We start from the raw sequence: 25,033 nt of genomic DNA, 5'->3' as shown, positions 1-25,033 counted from the left end.
AAAGAAGTCGGGATTCGGGACCCAACGAGGTTTTCGGACGTTACGTGGCCAGGAGGAAAATGTTTTGTCTTGGAAGAGTTCGGAATGCCGGCGATCCGACAAGTCCCGGGGACAGAGACGAACGCTGCCCTCTGGCCTCGGCTTGGAACCACGCCGAGCAAGAGCAGGCGTCGCGCAACCTGCCGCAGGGGCGGCTCCGAGGCCCGGCCCGCGTGGCCCTCCCTCGCCCCACCCGCGAGCGCCGGGCGGGGGGCGGGGCTCCAGGAGGCCCCGCCCCGTCCCGCGGCCCCGCGGGTCACAATGTAGGGTTAGGGCGGCCGGCGGGCGGGGCTCGGCGGGGGAGGAGCCGCCGGGCGGGGGCGGTGACGGCGGTTGGGGGAAGGGAGGGGAGGAGGAGTCGCGGAGGGAGGAGGACAGCGCCATTCCGGCCGGCCGCTCCCTCTGTCCCCTTTCCCTTCCCCGCAGTGGCCCGCGAGCCGCCAGCGAAGGAGCGCGCGCGCTCGTGACGCGTCCGGGCTTGCTCGCGCCCTCCCGCGCCCCAGCGTCCGCCTCCCGCTCATGGCCCCGGCAGCCGCCGACGAGCCGCGCTGAGGCGGGCCGCGCGGAGTCGTGGGGCCGCCGCCGTGGCCCTCGCTGTCCGCGCCTCGCCGCCAGCCCGCGGTGCCCGCGCACGCCGGCCGCCATCGCCTTCGCGCCTGGCTGGCGGGGGCGCTGTCCTCCCCGGCCGTCCGCGCCGCTCCCTGGAGCTCGGCGGAGCGCGGCAGCCAGGGCCGGCGGGGGCGCGAGAAGCCGGACGCCGCCGCCTGTGTCGCCGCCGGCGCCGCGGGGGCCATGACCGTGGAGCAGAATGTGCTGCAGCAGAGCGCGGCGCAGAAGGTGAGGCGAGCCCGCCAGCCGGCGCGGCACGGCCCCGCTCCTCCTTCCGACGTGCTGCCCTCACCCGCCTCGGCCGGGAGCTCCCGAGCTTCCCCCGCCGCCGCCCGGGCTTCCTCCCCCGCAGCCCCCCGCCCCTACTCGCTTAGGGGGCGTCGCGCCCAGTTCCGGGCTTCGTTTGGAAAGCGGGGTGTAGTTAGCTGGTTTCAATCCACTTCCTTCTTGCCGATTGTTTTGCTGTTACAGATGGTGCCCGGTTTTTATTGAGAGCGACCTCACATTCCTACACTCCTCTATATGGCTTTTTAATTAAACTTTATCTTCCCCCTCTTTTTCAAAAAAAAAAAAAAAGCCAGTTGTCATCCCATCTGAGCAGTTTTTATTTCCCAGGTAGGAGCATTCCAGGCCTGCTATTTTGCATGAGTCTCCACCAGAATTGAACTGCCTGTGGTGGGGCAGGTACACTTACCAGGTGGACTCAATGTAAAAGTAGAGGGTCTGGTTGGTTCCTTTTTTTTTTCTTTCTTTCTTTTTCATTTTGTTTCTTTTTCTTCTTTTCTACATAATAGAAACTGTCTCTCAAGAAGGAAACATTTCTGGCTATGTTTATTCCAGAAATCTTTGTCCCCTAAGTTTGACCTTGTTCCAGCGTTCACCCTTTACTCTTGTCTCAGTCACGCGTTGAAATAAATGTTTGCTCACTTATGTAAAAAATAAAAACAGAAATCTAGGTTTGTGAAGCTTGAGATCTTTCACAGTAGGTAGTGATAGAAGCTCCCTTTTTTTCTTTTTCCCCCCTGGATTTTGCTTTCAGAATCTCAAGTGCACTATCATGGCTTGCACTATATCCTGAATAGTAGTTGGCAATGATTTAATTTTTTCTTTTGGTCATTTGCGTGAAAAGCATTTTGGGCAAAAGGAGAACATTGCTTTACTCGTCTTGGTCATGAAATTATGGGGGTAACCAGGGTTTACTGGGAGCAGCTACCAAAGCTGTGTTTGGTTTTTTGGGGAGAGTAGTGACTGCCCCACCCTGTTGTAGTTTTGGCATGGTTCTATCCTACCTGTGCTCGATTTTAGAATAAGGCCTGCTATGGTACAATAGACTATGTGTATACTCACAGCTTGCGAAGTTTTTGCTTTTAGATTATTTTTAGAATTTTATGATAGTACCCAAGGTAATTGAAGATGCTCAGAGAATTTTGGAAAGCAAGGATAGTGCATTGTTATATTAGGCACTTTGGGAAAAGTTGTCTTTGGAACTCTTGTGTGTAAACTGTTACTGGTAAATTTAGAAGATTATTGCACACTGCATTTTATTTACAGTGAAATAATTCTAGATTTAATAATGGGAGTTTAGAACAGTTTATCTCTTAATCCCCTCTATTCTGTTTTGAATACCTTAAACTTTAGTTTTTGATGTTAAGTATGTGATTAAGTGTTAATACTTAGAGGACTAGCTTGTGGTCATATGTATACTAAGAAATATTTAATAGGTTTGGTGTCATTTCTGTTTACAGTTCCCTTCAGTCATGAATATTAAAGCCTATTTGTTTCAGAGTGGGAAATGTAGCTCATTTTTCACATCTCAAATTTAAACAATGGCAAGAAGTTTGTGATTTTGACTAACGTACTTCCTTAGTATAGAATTAGATAAATGCTGATCTGCCTGGTTCAGATGTTTATGCAGAAAATTGTGAATCAGGAGTCGAATTACTGAAAGTGAGCTTGGCCATCAAGTCCATTTACCTAGTTTAATGAGCCCCCTCCTTATACAAAGGGAGTAGTCAGCAGTCCAAAATATTACCATTATGATGCTGGTTTTGTAGTATGTGTGTCGGATCATCTCAGTGATAGTGTGCACATTTTTTTAGAGCAGTAAAACAGCATTTGTTTTTATATTTCCATCATAGTAGTTGTGGAATATGGTATTTATTTTTTTAAAGAAACAATCTGTTTGCTTGCTTTCCATATTGGTATACTATTACTTTGTTACGCATATCAGAACCATTTGAAAGTATTCATATGAGTACAAATACTTTAAACCATCTACTTCAAATAAATTGGTAGATTTAAATGCACGAAGCTAGTAACTAGGAAGCAGACTTCAAGTTAGTAACTAGGAAGTGAACTGCTTTAGAAGAAACAAAAGTGAAACTCTTTGTTTTTAAATTAGAAACTTTATGAATTATGAGTAAAACGAGAAGTATCTAGTTGTATTGCATAACCAAAATTTTATCCTATTTTCTGCTGTCCTTAAAGAAATTATGTGTTGTATGGTCATGTATAATACTAGCTTTATATAAATAAGTATTCTGGTAGTTGGAACAGTTCCCTATTTTTCAAGGTTCTTTTTTTCTTCCAGAAGCATGGAAGATTAGTAATTTTTTTTTTTTTTTTAAGTAGGACTACATAGAACTTTCTTACTTTGTTCACCTACAAAGTAACTTGTCAAAATGTAACATAAGGCAAGGGCTTTTTCCTCTGATGTGTTCTTTGCTTGATTGCTCAAGTTTGGCCATGGCAGAGAGTTATGAGATGTAGTGAAACTGTAGAGAGCTGCTTTTCTGAGAGGTTTCAGATGATACCGGTAAGGTAGAGTTGGTGGCAGATTAGCCACAGTTAAATCTTGTCATAATTTAGGTCTTGCACATGTGTCTTCAACCTTGTGCTTGATGTTTACCTAAGTGTAGGATCCTTACATCTTGGAAATTTGATTCATAGATTCAGGTCCCAAATGAGGATTCTTTACGGCAGCAATTTAGAAGGCTTCCGCCCAGGGACCAAATTAATTTATAGAGTGAAATGAGCTGGATATTGTTTAAATGCGTCCTTCTGAGTTGAATAAATATAAAATCCATAAGGGCAGGTATTTTGCCTATTTTGTTTCACCTTAGGGCTTAGAACAACTTCTTGGCACACAGTAGGTTTCAGTAAATATTTGATGAATGAAATAATGACTGAATGTTTTCTAAAAGGAATGCAAGTACAGGGGTTATTTTAGTTCCTTAACTGAATCTCACAATTTAACATTATTGAGAAACAATGAAAACTCAAAACTGTGGACAACTGTTGGAGTATAGACAGTATAGCAAAAAGACTGTAGGATGTTAGCTGGATCTCAGTCATCTTTCTAAATGACTTTGGCCAAGTCTTTCAGTGCCTCTGGATCTTCTTTTAAAGCCTTAAGGTTAGTATGATTAGACATGAGCAGCATTTTTTAGATCTCAGTGTTTAATGGAGCTACACAGACATTCATTCTGGACCGGGAGGATAAAAAAGAAATCGTAGTGAGTGTGGAGGCAGAAGGAACCTATGGATCAAACAGTCAGCTTTCACTAATTATACTGAGGGTTGGGGATGGGAAGGATGTCACAGATTAACCAAATCAAGAGTTGAAACTTGAAAAACAATACAAACTGAATTCAGAGTGAATTTCTTAGTTAAAATAATATAGTATTTTCTAACTTAGGTGTTATCTAAAGTTATAAAGATACAATACAGGATTTCAAGAGACAGTTAATGTTACATAAGTCACTGTAAACATTACATAAAATTGATATTCTTTAGTACTAAATTGTTGGTTATCTTGGTACCAGCATAAGACTTGGTTTGTGGGAGAAAGGGATCCAGCTGTTTATTCCCATTTTACTCCATTCCTTTCTCACCTAATTTTGATTTGTATGCTAACATTGTATCCAGCTGTCTTAAATTCTCTTTATGATTTTGAATGAATTTGATGATTTTCTTCATTATTCTTTGTATACAGTCCATATAATTTGCAAATAATTATCATTCTGACCTCTGTTAATTTTCACATCTCTTTTTCATATACTATTTTATTGTTTTAGCTAGGATAACAGAGTACTAAGGTTAATGTTAGGTTCTGTTAACGTGTTGTTTCATTATATGAAATGTTCTTACAGTTCTAAGTATTTAACGGTTTTGAAGTCAGATTTGGATGTTGACTATCAAATTTTTTTTCAACAACTGATGTGATAATTTAATATGTCAATAACAACAACTGTAGTAAATAACATGGACTATTTACTATGTACTATGTTAGGGAATTGTGCTAAGAGTTTTACAACTTTTTTCATTTAATCTTCTCAACCGCCTTTTTAGGAGGACATTTTTTTTTTCCTCCATGTCCTGGTGGAGGAAACAGTATTAGAGCAGTTAATAACTAAAGCAACATTTCATTGTTAGTATGTGTTGAGAGTGGGATTTAAACTCAGGGTCATGAGACTCAGGGGCTTTTGCTGTTAACCTTTAATCTGTATTGCTTTCTGGTAAAATCACATTTAGTCACGATGCCTTCAAATTCAATATATTAAATTTAAATCTAGAATTTAGAATCTACATTCTTAAATGAGGTTGGTTACAAGTTTTGCTTGTGTATGTATGAGCTATTAAGGTAAGGTTAGTTGATAAAAGCATTAGAAAGCTTTTTATCTTTTCCTGTGCTTTTGGAATTGTTTAGTGTGGTATTATGTTAAACCATTCAAAATTGGTGGCAGTTAACCATTTTGATCATTCAACCTAAGTACTTGTTACGTTGATGTTTTGATGAACGTGACTATGTTAAGCTAATGATTTTATTTAGAGCAAGATTTAGTTAAGCTGTCCAAGTTTTGACTATTATTTTTTAACATTTTTCTTTCATTATTTTAAAGATTTTTTGTTTCATTTTCCAAGTTGTTGCATATTTAAAATTGTTGACTTTTAGTTCAGTCAGACACAGTGTTTAGAACAATTGAAACTGTGTTTAGAGAATATGATTTGTGATAGTTTTAGAAATTTATTAAGAATTAAGAAGAAATAACTAAGTACATGAGGTTTTAATGACTATATGAAAAGGATAATATTTTTTGAAAGTTAATATTTATATATGAAATGAACACAGTGTAATTTCAAGATTTCATGTTTTCTTTTTCCTTTATCTCAAATTCTGAGAGATGTTGACTTCTCTATTTTTAATATAATTCATCAAATTCTCTTTGTATTTCTAATGGATCTAATTCAAACGTGTGTGTTTTTTGCTGGTCTTTTAGTAAAATTTTATCACCTGCATATACTGTGATATAGTTAACCTTTAATTGCCATCTGACTTCCCATTTAAAGAGTCTTTTCTGTTCTTTTAATTTTAAACAAATATATATAAACACATATTTTTCTCATAGTATAAAAAATTAATAATAGTTTTCCCTCCATTCCCTCTGTCCTAAATAAGAAAGACTGTTTATCATAACTTTACTTAAGATTCTTGATTTTGCTGGAATAATATAGAATTATAAACTTAAATGGTGTCATTTTAAATTTCTTAAGGCATTTCTTACATCAAAAATATTACTTAATTGTGTTACACTAATTAACTTTTTAAAAAATAGGTATTTAGGTGTTTAATTTTAACTATGTGTTTTTTTTGGTGTAGTGTAATGTTTGAGGGTTTTTATTTGTTTAGTAGGTAAATTGTTAACCCTGTAAGCTTGTAAGATTTTCTATTTGGTTTTAGAATCCAGAAATTTCATGTGTGTGTGTGTTTGTGTGTGTGTATTTTTAACAATCCTGGCAAGGGTTTTGGTCGAAAACTCTAAGGAAAATGGTATATATTTAAGAATTATTACTTTTATTCTATTACTTTTTTCTTCCTTGTTCTGAATCTACATTATTTGAATATTAGATAGCATTTATCTCTCTTCCTTGCTTCAAATTTTATAATTTTTTCCTCTCCCTTTTTTTCTATGTGCTAGGAATAACTTTTTACTTTGATTGTCTAAATCAAATTACTATTTTTGTAATATCAATTCTATGTTTACTACCTCCATAGGTAGTCAGATATTTTTTGGAGGGGGTTGTTTTAATAATGTATACACTAGTTGGTTCTGCAGTGTACAGAATCTAATTAATCATAAACAGTTTTTGCAAATGTTTTCATTTTTTTATGAAATTGCTTATTAATTTTTAATGGTAAGCACACATTGAACCCAGTATTTAAAACAAAGGCTAGAACTTTGAAAGTAATCTGTATCTAACTTTATAGTTGACTCATCCCATGCTTTTATTTTCATTTGAGACTGATCATCTTGAATCCTGTGTTCTTTCTCTCTTTGATTTCCTTTTTTGCCACCTGTCTGAATTCCTGAAGATATATATTTTTAATTTTAGTCTTTTTAACTTTAGGGACTTTTTTCCCCATTTGATATATGGATGATATTCATCTATATTTCCTACTAAGTGTTTTAAAGTTATGTTTGCAACATCTAGACCTTATACCATCTGCACTTAATTTTTGTACCTGGTATCAGGTAGGGATCCAATTTAATTTTTACTCTATATATGATTTTTTATTGTATTTAATCTTAACATTATTGAAAAGTTAATGCTCTCCTCAACTGAACTTACCTACCATCTCTGTCATATATAAAAGCTTTATAGAAAATTCTCTTCTTTCCCCCATGTGCTGTTTTGTTACATCATTCATTTTGTGAATGCTGTCCTGTCTTCATTGCTGTGGCTTCATAATAATCTCTAATACTGAAAAAATAAGTTTACTTTTCTTCTTCCAAGGTGTCATGGTACTTTATCATCCTTAGACAATTTAGAGTAACTTTACCAAGTTCTCTGGAAAATCTTGTTTGAGATTTTTAGTAATTTTATTGAATCTATAGACCAATTTGGGGTCATTAACATATTTATGATACTGACTCTTTCTATCCATGAACAGAGTATACGTATACTTTTATTAGGTCTTCTTTAGAATTTCTTCCTCAGTTTATAATTTTAACAGTATAATTCTTACACATTGTTTGTCCTGCATAGTATATATCTTCAGATAGCAATAACATGTGGTTTTTTAAAATACTTTGTTACTGATGTGTACAAATGCAGCTGGCTTTGTATATTATTTTTATACCCACCAAAACTTTGCTAAACTTTAATACTTTTTCAGAGATCACATCATAAGTAAATCATGACAGTTTTAATTTTTTATTTCCAGTTTTTATCATTCTAATTCATTTTTTCTTTTACAGGGTAAAATGTATAATAAATGTTGATTAGAAGTGATGATAGTGGATGTTTTGTTTTATTGCTGATTTTAAAGGAAAGTTTCCTACTTTGGTACCTGATGCACTTCTAAAGAATTTCTCTTGAGCAAATACATAGTAGTGGAATTGTTATAAGATATTGCTAAATAGTTATTCAAAGTGGTTGTACCATTTTACATTCCCGTCAACAATGTATGAGAGTTCCATTTGGTCTACATTTTTGTCAACACTTGGTATTGTAAACTTTTATGTTTTAACCATTTTAGTAAGTATGTAGTGGTACCTCATTGTAGTGTTACTTTGTATTTCCCTAATGACTAATGGTTCTGAATATCTTTTCATGTGTTTATTGGCCAGTTTTGAATGATTTTTAAGCATTGTTTCTCATATTTTATTCAGTTTTACATTCTCATCGGATCAGCAATAACCATAGCTACTTATTCTCCCAAGTCTGAAAATAGCAAAAAAGTTAAAAATGTTGTTAGAGGTAAAACCTTGAGGAGCAAGTACTGACCTGCTTACAAAACAAAATGAAATTGCACAATTTTTCCTTTATTTTATATATTTAAACTAATACTTCATAAAAAGGTTTCACTGCTGAAAATGAAAAGCCTTTTCTTCTTCGTACCTCAAACTCATATTAATTTCTTTAATAGTTAATCGCACACATGAGTGTGCAAATTATTTTGTGTGTGCAAGATTTAATTAAAAAATGAAGAAAAGTGGGAATGGCTGGCTGCTTTCAGCATTTTCCATGTTGTGAAGGGTTTACCATGATTATCTGGGATGTGGTTCTAAGCTGTTAGTGGAACAAATACAAAATGCTATCCTTCTCCTGAGCCCCAAGGTGATAAATCCAGGTTATAAGCCACAGTCCTCAGTCAGCTCCCTTGCTCATCCCTGTGGGCTAGTGAGCTGTCAGTGCTGTGATCCCGGCAGCTTGTGTCCTGGTGGCTTGCCCTCTCTCCAAGTGACCCGCCCGGGCCCTGACCCCACAGTGCACTCAGCAGGCAGAGCTAGCTAATCTTTATGATGTGTATTTTGTTCCACAAGGTACATTCTTTCGTAATGTAGTTGGCTTGGAAGTTTGGAGAGAACTTGGGGGACCAGTGGTGGGGTGGGATGAACTGTGGAGCAGAGAAAGACATTTCTTAGAGTTTTTGGTCCATGTGGAAACAAGAAAGAAGAGTAACTTGTTTTAAACTGGAAACTTCTTATTTGTTGGGGTTTTGTGGGTGTCGTTCAGCCTGGAAGTGGGTTGTGAGGGGTGAGTGGCACCAGGTTTGAGGGCAGGATTGGCTGCAGAGCTGAGGGCTAGATCCTTAGTGAAGAGGAAGGATGTAGGGGAGGAGTGTGGAGAGAGGGACCAGGAATGAGGAAACATTAGTGGCCAGAATCTGTTGCTGTGGTAACACTAATGTGAGATCTAACCATACACTCAGATTTATGTGTCATCATCCATGCCAGAATACACGCAAATTTAAATGTTGCATTTCTTTGAAATGGAGCTACAGAAACAGACTTGGGCTGGAGGTGTGGGGCTTGCTGTGTCCTCCACTGAGACCTCTGAGCTGCTCTTGGTACGTCAGTAAGAGGGCCCCTGAAGTCTTCCCATGAGGCCTTTGGGGCAGGGCAGGGCCAAGGAAGAAGATTGAAAGGAAATTAGCAGCAGTCCACTGCCTCAGGTTTAAAATGACCAGTCTTTGGAGGGAAGGAGCAGCTCTCTGCACAGACCTCCTGGGGTTATGGACACCCTGTACAGTTTCTCAGAACTGACTTCTGGACTTCGTCCTCACTGGGCCTGGGGCTTCAAGTCAGTAATAAGATTGCGGAACGAACAGAACTGACAGTATTGCCGTCCTTGCTAGTGGCATCAGAGGAAGGCTACCAGTGCATGTGGGTGTGTGAGGCCGCGATGGGATAGAGAAAGCATGTGAGATGGCCGAGGTCAGCTCTGTGGTTTCTGTGGTGGTCACTGGGTGGTAGGGCAGCCAGGCTTCTGGGGACGGGGAGATCAGAGCAACCCACACAGGGCATGGGGTCCTGTGCCAGGTGTGGTCCTAGAGCCCTGTGAACATTTGTGTTACTTTGGTGTTGCCATTAGCTTACTTTTTGTCATTGGGTTGGCTCGGGCAAGTTCTGTCCTCAGGGTGTGCAGTTTTCGGATGGAAGGTGTGCCTTCTATGCATTCTCTGCTGGTGGTGATCAGGGACCCTTCTTACCCCTTGCAGTTCTAGCAGAGCAGGTGTTCTCTGGGTTTAATGAAAGGGGGGGAGCTGACTGACAGTGCCTCTGTTCTTCCTCTTCCTCCTGTCTTACAAGGGGAGGACTTCTGTGGGGGTGAGGGTTATGAGGCTGCGGGGCCGCTGGGAACCCGCTGCCTCCACCTTTTCCTTTACTGCGCATTTTTATGTCTTCTATAGATACTCTATGTCTTGCTATTGAGTTGTTCTGAATGTCTTTTATTATATGTATATTTTTTCTCTCAGGGTGTGGCTTGTCTTTCATTTTTTCTGATCAGTTTCTTTGAAGTCAAAGTAGTTTAACATGGGTGAAATTCATTGTACTACTTTTTCTTTTACAATTAGTGCTTTATCCTAATTTTTTTGAACCTTAGTTCACATTATTTTGCCTCCTATGTTTACTTTTAATATGTTTTATTATTTTAGCTATTATATTTAGGGTTATGATCCATTTGAAGTTTGTTTTTGTGTGTGCTCTGGGGTGTAAGTTCAAGATTTATATGAAATAAGTGAACCTAATGTTGTAGTTTGTTTATACTTTATGGTTACACCAGAACTTAATCATTCTGCTGTTGATGACCTAATTGGTTATCTTTTTATATATTTATGGACTATTGAGTTTTTTTTCCTGTGAAATTCACATTTGTTTCTGTTGTGTTTTTTCTTTTGGGTTGTTTTTCCTTTTTCTTTTTGATTTGAAGGAGTTCTTTATAGTCCAGATACTACCATTTTTTTCCCCACTTAACGTATTTTGCAAATATCTTTTCCTGTTTTCAGGGTGTCTTTTTATTCCCTTTGTGTTGCTTTTTTCATGAAAAGGAGTCCATTTTAATTTAGTCTCATAAATAATTAGCTTTCTTTATTATTTGATCTTTCATACCTGTGTCATAAAGATGTTCTCTTTTATTGCTCTGTAATCTTTTTCTTCTTTCCCTGTTGGCATTTAAGTCTTATTCCACTTCAGTTTGAATTTTGTGTATTGTTTGAGTATGTGTCCAAATTCATTTTTCTCCTCTGGAGAACCAGCAACTTTATTGAAAAGTTTTTCCTTCCTATTAATACTCCACTTGATAGTATTTTTTATCCTTAAGTGGAGAGTTGTTTTAAAGGAAAACAGGTTTCAGGGACAATCTCTTGAACTAAAGTATTTTTATTGTAGTTTTACTCAAGCTTGCATAAATATAATCTAGGCATATATTTATTATGTCCTATTGTATAGCTTTTATGCACTAAAACCAACTGATAACTTGGATGTAACCAAAACTAGAAAACTAGAATAACGAGGTTAACATAATCTGACAGATGGTAGTGTTTTACAGAAGCTACTTGGCAATTGCAGCTTCGACCAAGGAAATTAATACATGTGTATCAGGATATTCTTGTAATACGTTATCATTAAACATTCGAAATAGATTTTATTGCTGTTGTCATCTACATCCATCTGTGACCCTGGCACTTACTTGATAAACATTGTCTTAGAGCAGTGTTCTCAGCTTTTTTGTTGTAACGTTTTCACAGATATGCCTCCAAGTTTGATTCATAGTTTAAATTTTTTTTAAACTATAGCTCAGGTTTGTATTGTAATTATTCCAATACCTCTTAAGCAGAATGTTGAACTGAACAGGTTGTGTGATTTAGTGTAGAGTGGAACACACTTGCTGTGACTAAGAGGTAACAACTATAGCTTACTTTTAAGTTAGTGCCAAATAAATATTATTTATTGGAACTTGTATTTTGCCTGTGAACATGTCTTAGTGCCTGGATGAGCAAGAGGGTGACATACTGCCGTGCAGTGTGATAGCTGCTTTTGCAGACACCATGGGACAGAATTATTGTACTGCAGTAATAATTGTATTGTAATTATTGCTCCTTCCCTTAGGAGTTGCTGAACATCACTGTGAAAATTTTAAACCTTTTCAAGTGTGCTGCCAAAAATATTTAGTATTTGAACACATACGACAGACACAAAGAAGTTGAGGATTGGTAGGTAAAAAGATAGGAGCAAGTAGGCCTAGCTCTGAGGCAAGATTTTTGTGAGCTTGTCAGCTTTTATGTGAACTTTCAGTACATATATTTAAACTTTACATTTGAACTCTACAGCGTGGTAAAATTTGGCTGCTAATGCAATATACTGTGTGTCTGCTGAACTATGGGAGTTTTTTAAAGTTTTGTCTTTGGTTTTCTGCTTTCTTCTTTTCAAGCTTTGAGAGATTATGTAGTTTCTGAGTCATGTATGTTCATTACTAACAAGTTTGTATTTTCAAAATAAATTTAATTTTATACCCTCACATAAACTCTTGTTTTAGGTTTTCAATTATCGTGTACATTTCTGCTTAGATATGCAGTTATCTCTCATTATTATATCCATCCATTTGTATTCTTTCTTTATTTTAAGCAGATTGAGAAATAAAACACCCTAGAAAAGCTTATAGTTTGGTTGTAGTGGGAGCCAGAAATTCATGTATTATATTAGAAGTTTAATGAAATATTTATAGGATATATTGGTAGGCCCAAGAGAGGCTCTAAGAAGAACAGGAAAGGCCTCATGGAGGAGATAATGTCGAGGGTGTGTAGGGAGACTGAATATGTGATTCTAGGCAAAGAGAAGTCCATTAGTGAGGATAAAGAAACAAAAGAATTCGGTGCCTTCTTTTACCTACAGGTAGCTGCATGTGGCTAGCTGTGGTATAACAGAATGAAAATATTTAGTCTTTTCCCCTGGTTTCCGCTACATGAATTTACTGTCTTTTGTATGCTAATGAGATAACTCCTGGTTGGGGAACTAGATAGCTTCAGGATGGGGGCTGTGCCTCAGAAAAACCAACCATTATGATTAGAGAGTCAGAACTTCCAGCCCACTCCCCAGTTCCCAGAGGGGAGAGGGGCTAGGGATTGAGTTCGGTCGCCAGTAGCCAATGATACTATGCATACATAATGAAATCTCTGGTGCTTTATATACTTTTAATAAATGGTAAGTAAATGGTAGTTCCAGGATAGAACTTACCATTTATGGTTAGTTTTCCCCCTCCTAATTGTTTCTGAGACTTATTCTATTAAAAATACAGAACCTGAAAAAGAATATATATAGTGTGTGTATATATAACTGAATCATTTTGCTTTATTCCTGGTACATTGTAAATCAACTGTTTTTCAATTAAAAATATAAAAAATACAAAATTTCATTAATGTATTATTAGAATACAAAAATTGCTTTTAAGGAAGTTGTGTAAGTAAGGGTCCAGTTAGGACCCAGAAACCAGATAATTATTTGAACAGGGAGAGTTTAGTACAAAGACGTGTTGATTAGTAATAGGTGACTGGCTACTAAAGGTTAAAGAGTAAAGGAAGGAATAAATTTAGAAGAGGTCTTCCCAATCTCCAAGACAGAGATTCAGATCTTACTGGTGAGATTATGATTGGAGCCCATTGGATGGAGGACAAGTTTTCTGAGGTGCTGGAGGCTGGATGCTTCTGTGGATGGCTCTTTTATTGGTCTGGGAGAGAAAGTGCTATAGAGCACGTGCTGTATTAAGCCATAGAAGAATGGAGTTTCTAATAGTAGGGTAGATTATGTATGTAATTCTTACGACCAAAAATTGTATTTGTTTTAAGGAATTGTTTGTGACACATACAGCTGCTAAGAATTATGTAGTATTCTAGTTTGAAAGTCCTAATTAGAGCATGCTTATTTTGTTTTATTAATATAAAGGATTTTATTTTTGGACTGAAAGTTAATTATGAAAATTTAAGTACAGAAACTGAGCGATTCACACAGATTTAATCGGACAGGAGAGATATATTAGGAATCAACCAGATTATTAGCATCAAAAACAAGTTAGATATTTTATTTAATCTGCAGACATCACAGTTCAAGGATGTGATTTGATACACAAAAATTTTGTTTACCCATATGTTTTTCAGAATATAGGCATTCTAATTTAAAAACACTGTTCCAAAAGATTTTGCAAGTTGAGTTCTTGGAACTCTAAATGCACGTTCCCATAGAAACCATGGTATTAGGTTCTTATTTGGCCTAGAAATGTATTTAACTCTGTGTGAATTTAGCTTATAGTGCTGTGGAACAGTATTTTTGGGGAAAATTGCATTTAGAGTTTCTACTTATGATGCATGTCTTTTATCTGCCAGTTAATAGGGCTGGAGGATTCTGTCAGGGGCACGGACATCATGCAGCTCTTAGATTGGTTGAAGGGTTGGAGTGGCAGGTAGACATAGGAACTCTGACGTGACAACGGTTAGAAACAAATATTTGTTGAGGACCAACAAAGTATCTCATTTCTTTACTTTCTTCTTACTCTTTTTTTCCTTGAATTACATAATGCATAAGATTGTAGCTCTGGGATGCTATAGAAAGTTAGGAAAAGACTTTTTAAATTCAGAGTTTCTGCCATTTCTAGGCCTCAGTGTAAATAGTGAAGAATTAATAAAGCATATTTTTAGGTGTATACACCCATAGAGGTATATGGTTAATTTATTTTAATACTAAAGTGCTGTTAATTCAGAAAGTGAGATAAACCTTGACTGTGTGGCAGTAGAAAGTACAGGATACCTCAGCTATTCATGATATTAATGTATAGATTACTTGCCATTGGGAATTTCAACAGTATTGTACTATACATTCCCCTTCAGGCAGGGTTGACAGGACCAGAACTAGGAAATGAAGCCTTCTGTGAAATTCTAGTTGGATTGTAGGAGAGTGTGGAAAGTTTGCCAGTAAGTGGGCATGGTTTATGCATGCTTCTTGTTCCTATATCCAGTAATTAATTGGTACCTCTTTCCTATGGGTGAGTTTAAGCCCTGTGATCTGACTTATTCCAGTTCACCTCTGCAAACTGTTACATTCATTTATTCAGTCAGTATTTATTGAGTGCCTACCATGTGCCAGATACTGTCCTAGTTAGTTACCAGGAACACAGTGATGAGCAAATAGGCTGTACTGTCTTTGGATTTAGAACCTGGTGATAACCATAGTACATTATTGCAATCTGTGATAAGTGTCAGGGGAGTCTCCAACCTGAAGAAAAAGCAACTATATATACCCAGACCTTTGAATTAGGAAGCAGAATAGTATTATGTAGACCCCGAATGAAAGAAGGAAGAGGAGAAAGGGCAGAAGTAGTTCGAGGTGAAGCTGGAGATGGCTGTGGCGTGCAGAGGGCCCTTTAAGCTGTGAGAAGGCTGTACTGTGGGAAAATTCCTCAGAGAGATCGTAGGATGTTACATATGAAAGGAAATGAAAGGTCATCGTGCTGTCCCCCTTAAAATTATGCATAAAAATAAAAAAGACTCGTGAAATAAACTTCTTTTTCCCCTTAGATAGCTGATTAGAGGGGCAAATTTGGTCCTTACAAAATGCTCCGTGAAGGTTATTGTGTACTTGAAATTACCTGTCAGTGAAGTTTGGGAACTTCTTGTGGTAAGAGGTAACATGAACTAGGGCAGTTTAGTGTTATTAGGTAGATGGAGAAAGTATTTGTTAAAAAAAAAAAAAAAGATGTAATATGGTTATGTACGTTAAAGGAAATAGTATAATTCATTTTTTCATTGATAGGTAATTTTGAAATGCTTACCATTTGATACCTAGCAATGCTTTGGGGCATGTGATTCTGAAGTTAAAGAATGCCTTGGAATTTTCTATCAAATTGTTTTTTCTTCTTCTTAGAGATTTTGAAAGTCTTTTTAGAGGTTATTTTAAGAGTTGATGCTTTTTTCTCCTGAAGATGGGTACCTTTTTCTGTCTCTCTCTTGCACAAAAATAAATTTTATTTATATTTAGAAATTCAGTCAGACGAACCAAGGATTGATTTATGGGTTGCTCACCCGTTGGCACGGAAAGCTTTCCTGCTTTGCAGTCATCAGTGCTCCAGTTTTCTTGTACTGTTATCTAAGTATTTGTTGTCAACAAAGTAATGGATATTTGGGCTGGGTTTTCATTTTCCCCTGAAATCTTTTAATCTTCAAAATCAGATACCATAGAGAAAATGTGGAAGGGACACAGGCTGTGGAATTTGAAAAAGCTGTAGTCATTTCTCTCTCTCTACTGATTAGCCTCTTGGAGCTTCTGTTAGTTATAAAATGAGAGTAACTTTCTAGAGGGTTTGTGTGCACACATATTAAATGAGATTATATAGTAGAAGCACTTAAAACAGTTTGGCATACAGCAAGAACATAATAAGTGCGTATCTTTGTTCCCTGTCTTAAGTCATTGACCCTTTTCTTTTTTTTTTTTCTGTATTTTCAAGAAGTTATTTCAATGTTAAATATGCTGTAGTCTTATTTAAACAGATTTAAAACAGATCCAACATTGTGTAGGGTCAACAGAGGAGGGAAAGAATTTCTGTGAAGCCCTCTGATCCTTACTTTATAGTGAAATGACTGATGCCTTCTCCCTGAAGGGCATAATGCCAGATTTGGCACGTAGTAGGCACTTAAGGATGTCAGTCATCACTATCACTCAGTAAAAATAACATTGAGGGAGGAATCTGAAGGCCTGTAGGTAGTCTTGGCTTGTTTGCTTATTGATTTTTGTGGTGTTAGCAAGCCATTGATTGTGTCTTGCTCTTCTTGGTTCAGCAGTGTGAACAGGTTACTCCCATCTCCTTATCCTGTAGTGGATAAGGAATCCATACAGGGAAGACCTCAGAGCTCAGAAAAAGAGCTCTAGAGATGGTGGTGGGTTAGATCCACCTTAGACCCAAAATCACAAGTCAAGAAGGAAAGAACCATTACAGACATTTTTAGTTAAGGGTCAGGATGTATCATGGACTAGAAGTTTGTTAAATAGGAAGGTGCAAACATTGAAAGAAGACTGGGGTCTTAAATACAACAGAAATAGCAGTAATAAAAGCATATAGTTGTAGGAAATGAAGGTACAGATTTTCAAAGACAGGAGAAGCACAGTTGGAAGATGTCAGTAACAAAGGGGAAAACTTGACAAGTGAGGTGGCTTCTCTGCCATGAACTTAGAAATTTTTTCATAGTTCACCTTTTGTGATCTCACCTTCATTTCTTGGTAACTTAGTTAAGAAAATTCTTTCACCTTTTCTCTTTCCCACTCAGTCTTCTCCTCCACCCTAATCCTTTTCTCTTCATTGTTTCATTTTCAGTCAAAATTCATGAGGTCAAGAACCGTGCTAGAGATGCACCTGAATTATTTCGCTAGGATATTTAGCTGACTTTATTGTGAAAGATGAAAAAAAAAAACCAAATGATAACAAAGTTTTAGACATTGCTTCTATTCACAAAATACTGAGTATTCTTATTGTACTCAGTAGCAGTCAGCTATAGCAGACCACACCAAAAGTTAGTGGCATATCAGAATATTATCATCATGTTCACAGATTTGCAGATTGATTGAGGTGGCCTCTTCTCCTGTGCCTCATTCTTCTGAGGCAAGTGGACTACCTGGGTCATGTTCTTCTTAAGAAAGTTGCTGAAGTTCAAGAGGGCAGAGCCCAACCATGCAAGCACATTTCATGTCTGCTTGCCTGCTGCCTACTAATATGCCATTGGTAAATGCATGTCACATGGCTAAGCCGATCATCAGTGCAACAAGGAAATATATTGTTTCTCTAGTGGGAGAAAGTGAGAAGTGGCAAAGGGTATGCATACAGAGGTGGGAAAAGAATTGGGAGTCTAACACAGGCTGTCATCTTTCTTGGGTTTTACATTCTTTTTTACATTTTATCTTGTAGTCATTAACATATATATACTATTTTGTATTTCACCACTTTAACTTAATATGATTTTGTAAAGATAACTTCTATATAGTTTGTTATTTAAAAATACACAGTTGTTTGCTTAAATCAAACCATGCTTCTAGGTTCATCTGTATCAAAATCATGCGAGATGTTTACTAAAAAGGTAGATCCCTTAACCTTAACCCAGATGCCCGTGGAATCACAATTTCTGGGCATGGGGCTTGGGAATCTTCTTTATTAACCAACTCATCAGGTCATTCTTTTACACATGAATCTTTAGAATGTCTTCCTTAATGGAAGGACATTTGCGTTGTTTCCATTTTTCCAGCATTATAAATAATAGCCAGAAACATTTGTATGAATGACTGATTCCTTTAGGGAATTCAGTAGTCTTTCCCTGATACTTGATTGAATAATTTGCCATTGAGGAAAGTTGTATTCTGTGTAAGGAATGGGCATTGGTGTGCTAGTGCAGTTAATTACAAACAAACATTCGATTAGATGAGAATTTCTGTAAAATTTGTATACGTCTTTAATTTGTAATGCTGGATATTGTGTAAGTTAGTCATTTTCATTGTTAGCTATTGGTAATTTTTAAAGTGAAAGTAGCGAAGTTGACAGGTTTAGAGAGATTTTTTTCTGGTATTTCAACACTGTAAATTTGGAAGTTCAGTTCTTTTATTTAACCACTTTGATTCTTTCCACCATTTTATATGACATTGTTCATATTCTTTATTATATATTTTATTGTTAGTCTCAGTTGTCTCAGCTCTTTAATAAGATTTTTATGGGAATGAAAATCCACTGATGGCATGGCAGATACTGCCAGTGCCTATTCAGTGTACATTCTTTTCTGTTTTCTTAGCAGCAGAATCATGATTTCATTTGCAGAGTAGCTTTTTGCCTAGCTGAAAAATACATTTTCCAACCTCCTTTGCAATCGAGTGACCACATGACATGACTGTTCTGCTCAGTGAGGCTTTAAGTGGAAGTCACTAGATGGGGCTTGCTAAAGAAGGCAGAATCATTTGGCAGACACCTTTTGTCCTTTGCCCTTCCCTTTATCCTATGTGGAGCTTGGACAGGATACTGGAGGTGGAAACATGAAGTGACATTTAATAAATGTCACGTAAGAATGTTTAGTGGGAAAACACATTTCAGCAGATCCTTTTATTCTATTGGTGATTTGTTTTCCAGGTCGTATCCATTGAGCTTTCTTTACTTCATGGTGCTTTCGATTTTGAGGAACTTGTTTTAAGAAATACAGAGATGTAGGGAGGAAGGTGGTTCTTAATTAGGAAAGTGTAGGGAAAGATTTGCTGGTGGAGTCCTAGCCTTCTGCCCCTTTTCCTTTGCAGGAGAATACAGTAGATTGTGTAGACCGACAGCGTGTGAACAGGTCTAGAGCAAATGTAGGCACAGTCGACGCTGTTTAGGCTCTTTTATGACAGGTTGAAGAATGAGGCGGCCTTTTTTTCCCTTGAATAGGACAGGATCCCCCTGATGTAATAAATCCACCTAGTCCCCGACCTGCTGAAAGCATGTTTTTCCCAAACGCCCTAGTGCTTGAATGCTGGCTGACGTAGGGACAGGGAGAGGTGACTTGGGCTGCCTGGATTTCGTTCAGCGCTTCCATGGCCTAGTTACAGTAGCCTGATGGATACCTGTTTTCCTTAGTCTTCTTTGACTTAGCCACCACGCAGATCACTCCTTTTCTTGTTCGGAGGGATGAATTAGGTAGTAAAGAGTGGGCCAGGGACTGTTCAGTGAGGCTTGCTCTTTGGGAGTAATGTAGACGTTCCCTTATGGAAACATGAGAAAGGAATAAGGTTTCCCATAGCATGGTTCATTCTTCACAAAAGAATGAAATTAATTCATTCTTTCTCAAGTTCTTAATTTTTTTTTTCTTTTCACTCTAGTTTATTTTGTGTTTTCTATTTTTTTCCCCAAAGGCCATTTATTTTCTTGTCCTTGTATAATTTCTGATTTCAGAGTCTAACACTTTTGGTTTTTCCCTTCCTCTAGCACCAGCAGACGTTTTTGAATCAGCTGAGAGAAATTACTGGGATTAATGATGCCCAGATACTACAGCAAGCCTTGAAGGTAAGTCCTCTGTTTTATGACAGAAGGTTTCTGTTGCACTCTTATCTCTACTGCCTGCCATATTTGGAAGTTCAGTGTTTTAGTTATGCCAGGTGGTAGTAGTAGAGATATAGGGAAGAACTTTTATAAAGCAAGAGCCTTCCTTAACATAACATACTGCTATAATGAAATGATGCCATGTGTAGCAACATGGATGGACCTAGAGATTATCATGTTAAGTGAAGTCAGACAGAGAAAGACAAATATCATATGATATTACTTATATGTGGAATCAAAATAAAAAAGATACAGATGAACTTCCTTACAAATCGGAAATAGACTCAAACATAGAAAATAAACTATGGTTACCAAAGGGGAAAGGAGTTGGGGGAGGGATAAATTAGGAGTTTGGGATAACATATACACATTACTATATATAGAATAGATAACAGTGACCTACTGTAGAGCACAGGTAACTATATTCAATATCTTGTAATAACCTATAATGGAAAAGAATCTAAAAAAGGGTATATATATATGTATATGTATAACTGAATCATTTTGCTGTACACCTGAAACTAAGAGAACATTGTAAATCACCTATACTTCAATTAAAAAAACCCCAACCTACTGTAATTTTGAGCATGTTAGCTTTCAGCAGCCTAATGTTCCAAGATACCTTGAAGTGAAAGACCTCTCCCCACATGAAACACTTTTCTTTGAAAATGAATGCATGTGAATCCAAGTGCTAATAGCTGGTTTTCTCGAGACATGACTTTAGCTTTTAATTGGAAATGGAGGGTGGAGGGGGGTAGAGGAGGAAGAGGAGGTGGAGGTGGGAGAAGTAGAAATAATAGAGGATCAGAAGCTTACATTTTTTTCCTTCCAAGAAGGAGAAATATAAATTGGCTAAAATTCAGCTTGCACCTTAAGAACATTCAACATCAAACTGTTTGTACATGCATTAAATAAAGTGCATCATTTTTGTTATGTCTTATGAAGTACACTCATTCCACACAGAGGCACCCAGATGAGTCAGATCGCATGGATGTGCACATTGAAAAGGAGCAAGTAAATGAAAGATGTTCAAGAACTACAACTGCATTTTAAGCTTATTTGTATTTAACTAGCTACTAAGGGCTAACAGCAATACAGTATTTTTGCCACTATGGGCTTAGAGCTTCATTTTTTTGCAAGTTGGCCCATGAGACAACGTTAATTATACCATTTTTGATATAATTGGCTCAAGGCTAAAAACTTCAGTTGTTTCTAGAAATAACTTCTCTTTTGGATGATTGTAATCATAGCTGTCATAACTGTAGTGATAATAACTAGTACTTATCAAGAACTTACAGTACTAAGTGCTGTTCTAAGTACTTATGTGGCTAACTCATCCTCCTCATAACCGTGAGGTGGTATTATTTTCATTTTCTTTTTAAAAGGTAAGGAAACAGGTCAAAGTGGCTTGCTCAAGATCTCATAGCTAGTATGTGCAGGAGCTTGGAATAGAAACCAGGCAAAGTGCCACACAATTTATTTTTACTAGAAGCTTTGCTTCAGCTTTTTTTCCTCATCAGGAAAATGATGAAACAGTACTGTTAGGGGCATTTTAATACATGGTTTATGAAACCACTCTAAGTATTTGGAGAGGAAGCAAAAGTGTCATATTCAATTTTTAGTTTTCTCTTTATTCTGGTAAATATGACTAAATCATTCCATGGTTAATTTCAGAAATGGCCTTTCCTGTTCTGTATCATTATAAGTCTACACTGTTACCTTGTCAGGGCAAATTTGGGCATTTTGCTTTTTTTTTTTTTTTTTTTTAACTTAGGAAACATGTAGAATATGCTTAGTTAAGAAAACATAAAGAATCAGATTAATTCTTGTCCACATTTCCTTTGGGCTCAGTTGTGGGACTTTTTTGTTTTGTTTTGTTTTGTTTTGTTTTTGTTTTTTTAAACTTCTGTTTCAATTACCAGTATCTGGGGAATAAAACAGTGTGCTTAAACCTTCACTGTTGCTCGGTATAAATTTGTAAGGTGTTTAATAATGAGTTGAACCTCGGCGTTACATTGACAAGGAGTCTGCTTTTCAGAGTCACAATGCCATTGATTGATTTTAGCACTTTTATTTTATTTTGAGACTCTATACGTCCAAAGTAACTGAGCTTCAAGTTGTGTAAACCCCTGCTTCATTCAGTTTATTATTATTATACGAGGAAGTATAGGGAAAGCACTTAGCACGTTTCTTGGCACGTAGTCAGTGCTCAGTAAATGTTTGCCATTGTTATTGCAAATTATTTTCTTACTGGTTTGCTTATCTAACTGTAGAATATGTTAAACCTGTGTTTTGGATGCGTCATTTAAGAATCATAATGGTTGTAACAGATAACAAAATTTAAAGCAGTCATGCTTTTCAAACAGCACTCTTATTTTTCTCTCACCTCAAAGGCTACTAGGGTTGCGGACTTTGTTCTTCTAGTTGCTCAGCCCTGAAATCTTGGGAATCATCCTGGTCTTTCTCCTTCTATCACTCCCTGTATTTAATATGATAGGGAGTAATGTTGGGCTCTCTGCTTCTGCCCTTTCTCTCCTGTAGTCTGTTCTCAGCACACAGCCAGAGTAGTCCTGTTGTAAGTCATACCATGTCCTGTCTGTTCAAAACTTCCCACTGGCTTCCTGTTACACTTCGTGTGTGTGTTAAAGTTCTGAAGGCCTACACAGTGTTACGGGTTCGGCCTTCTGTTACTAAGATTCTTTATTATTAATACTTGGATTTCCTAATGCTGTTTCAATTCGCGGTCATAGAGCAAGTGTTATATTTATCGTTAACTGTACAGAGAACATAGAAATAACTGGGCAGGTCTCTTTTCATTATTTTGCTGTTTCAAAAACTCCTAGTTTTTTGGCATTTGCTTTCTTCTATTAACTTTAGAATAATTTTGTCTAGGTATATTTTGATGAGAACTGTACACAATTTATATATTTAATTTGGGTGGGATTGTCATCTTGACAGTGTTGAGTATTTCTAGTTCTATCAAGCTTGAGATTATTTTGCTGTTTTCTTATGAGTCTTTCATATTTGCTTGTTAGTTTGCCTCTAGGTAGGCAATCAGCATCCATATTAAAGGGAGCATCCTTTATTATCCCTGTTTGCTGAAGCACTGTTTTAAATATTCAGTGTTCACTCTATTATATGGCAAGTTCCAGAAAACTCTAGTTTGTTCACTTGTTTAGAAGTCCAAGTTTATGATTAGACTATTGTTAAGCAGATATAAAAGTAATGGAAACCTAAGAAATTAGTCATAGAATTGATTTTTACATTATGTTAGTAGTTTTAATTAGTAGAAAAAGGAATTGTTATTGATATAGTATACTTTGTTAACAGTGAATTTAAACAAACTAGGAATCACAGAATAATTTTAAATCTGAAAATGATTTTTCCTATGAAATATTCATTGTTATAGAGAAAATTACGTAAGTCATGTGAGAATGTATAGAGTTATTCCAAAATATTTGATGTTTTGTTCTTGATATTTGAAGGATAGTAATGGAAACTTGGAACTAGCAGTGGCCTTCCTTACTGCGAAGAACGCCAAGACCCCTCAGCAGGAGGAGACAGCTTACTACCAAACAGCACTTCCTGGCAATGATAGATACATCAGTGTGGGAAGTCAAGCAGACACAAGTAAGCTTACTTCTCTTTTTTACTGTTTTAATTAGAATGTAATGAAATTTTTTTCTTGGGGATATATTTTGTTTAAGCAGAGATGAAGGACAAAAAAGGAACTACTTTAACCTTGGTTCTCTTTGGTGTGGTTGAAAGGCGCACATGTTTTTATGCTACTTAACTTAGCTACTATGTATTTTTTTCCAGTTGAGTGAAAGGTTATATTTAGGTTATAAATCCTTTAATAAAGCATTTCGTATAGTATTTGTTGTTTTGAAATATGGAACAGTTAAAGGTGTTACTCATTAAAGAAAGAAAAACTTACAGAAATTTAAATGGGCACAGTCATTTGTTTTATAGATTTTAAGTGTTAGTAGAGGCCTTAGTATTATTTTTGAAGGTATTGTTTCTGATTATTGATAGATTTACTGTTTAATAGAATTTTCCTTTCCTCAACTCCAACCCCTCCCCAAAATAAATATCTTTGGAAAAAAGTTTATTACAATGTAACAAAATAAGTAAACACACATATACACACATACATACGTATGGAAAATTTTACATGGGACTCTAGTTTTTCTTTGTAATATGAATATTTCATGCTTATATAGCAGTTTTTCAAAATACATTCATTTATCTCTATCTCAATATGGTGTAATAGCTTTATTATATAAAATGTAGATATTTTTATGAATTCTGGATTTGAGAAGTTTGGTTACTAATTTATATTTGAAGAAAATTTCTGATTTTGTTTATAGACTTTCTCAAAGTTAGGAAACTACCAGAAAAACCCATTCACATACATGTTTATAGCTATTGATTGGCATTAGACACTGTTTAATGTTTGTTGAAAAAATATTTTAATTTCAAATAATTTCAGCTGGAGTACTTCTATCTTATACAGATAATAGGTGGTGGGAGAACTTTTACAAATATATCAGACAGACTCAATTCCTATGTTCAAGTTCAAGACAAACTGTGTTTGGCCCCTATCTACATCTCTAACTTCATTTTCTATTGTTTTCCTCCTCTTACTTTATACAGTGATACTACAGAATGGCTTGGAAGTTCTTATTTAGCCAGTGCTGTTTAATGTCTTCTGACTTAACACTTACTGTTCCTTCTGTCTGGAATCCCCTCTAGCCTTTATCCCCAGTCTAATTTCTTCTGGTGTTGTAAGACTTAGCTCAGGGGATGCTAGCTCTTGAATGTTTCCCCTGGCCTCTAGATTGAGCCAGGTGCTTGTCTAACACCCAGACCATACTTCTGTCTTGGCGAATACTGTGTTATTTTGAAATTATATGCTTGTGCCTTTCTTGCTTATCAGACCAGAAACTTAACAAGGCAAGAGACCATCGATAGACCTACCGTTATACTAGGATAGTTCCTCAAGAATATT

At 37.0% G+C, this 25,033-nt stretch overlaps 1 protein-coding gene across 4 annotated transcripts in view; it reads left to right on the top strand.

The window, feature by feature from the left end:
- The first annotated feature begins 407 nt into the window (after positions 1 to 407).
- The window catches only part of USP25 (ubiquitin specific peptidase 25), a 127,865-nt gene continuing 103,239 nt past the window's right edge, over positions 408 to 25,033 (top strand). For 2 of the 4 annotated variants that reach the window (XM_045520796.2, XM_010960219.3), the window contains exons 1-3: positions 408 to 876; positions 19,909 to 19,986; positions 23,508 to 23,652. In XM_045520796.2, the coding sequence (XP_045376752.2) occupies positions 832 to 876; positions 19,909 to 19,986; positions 23,508 to 23,652 (268 nt within the window). In that variant the 5' untranslated portion in view covers positions 408 to 831. The remainder of the gene's footprint in view (positions 877 to 19,908; positions 19,987 to 23,507; positions 23,653 to 25,033) is intronic. The other 2 variants (XM_045520799.2, XM_074361414.1) reach the window with 2 other exon arrangements.

This window comes from Camelus bactrianus, chromosome 1 (assembly GCF_048773025.1).
Source record: "Camelus bactrianus isolate YW-2024 breed Bactrian camel chromosome 1, ASM4877302v1, whole genome shotgun sequence".
In the NCBI taxonomy this organism is placed as follows: Eukaryota; Metazoa; Chordata; class Mammalia; order Artiodactyla; family Camelidae; genus Camelus; species Camelus bactrianus.
This window is presented reverse-complemented; position numbering and strand designations above follow the sequence as displayed.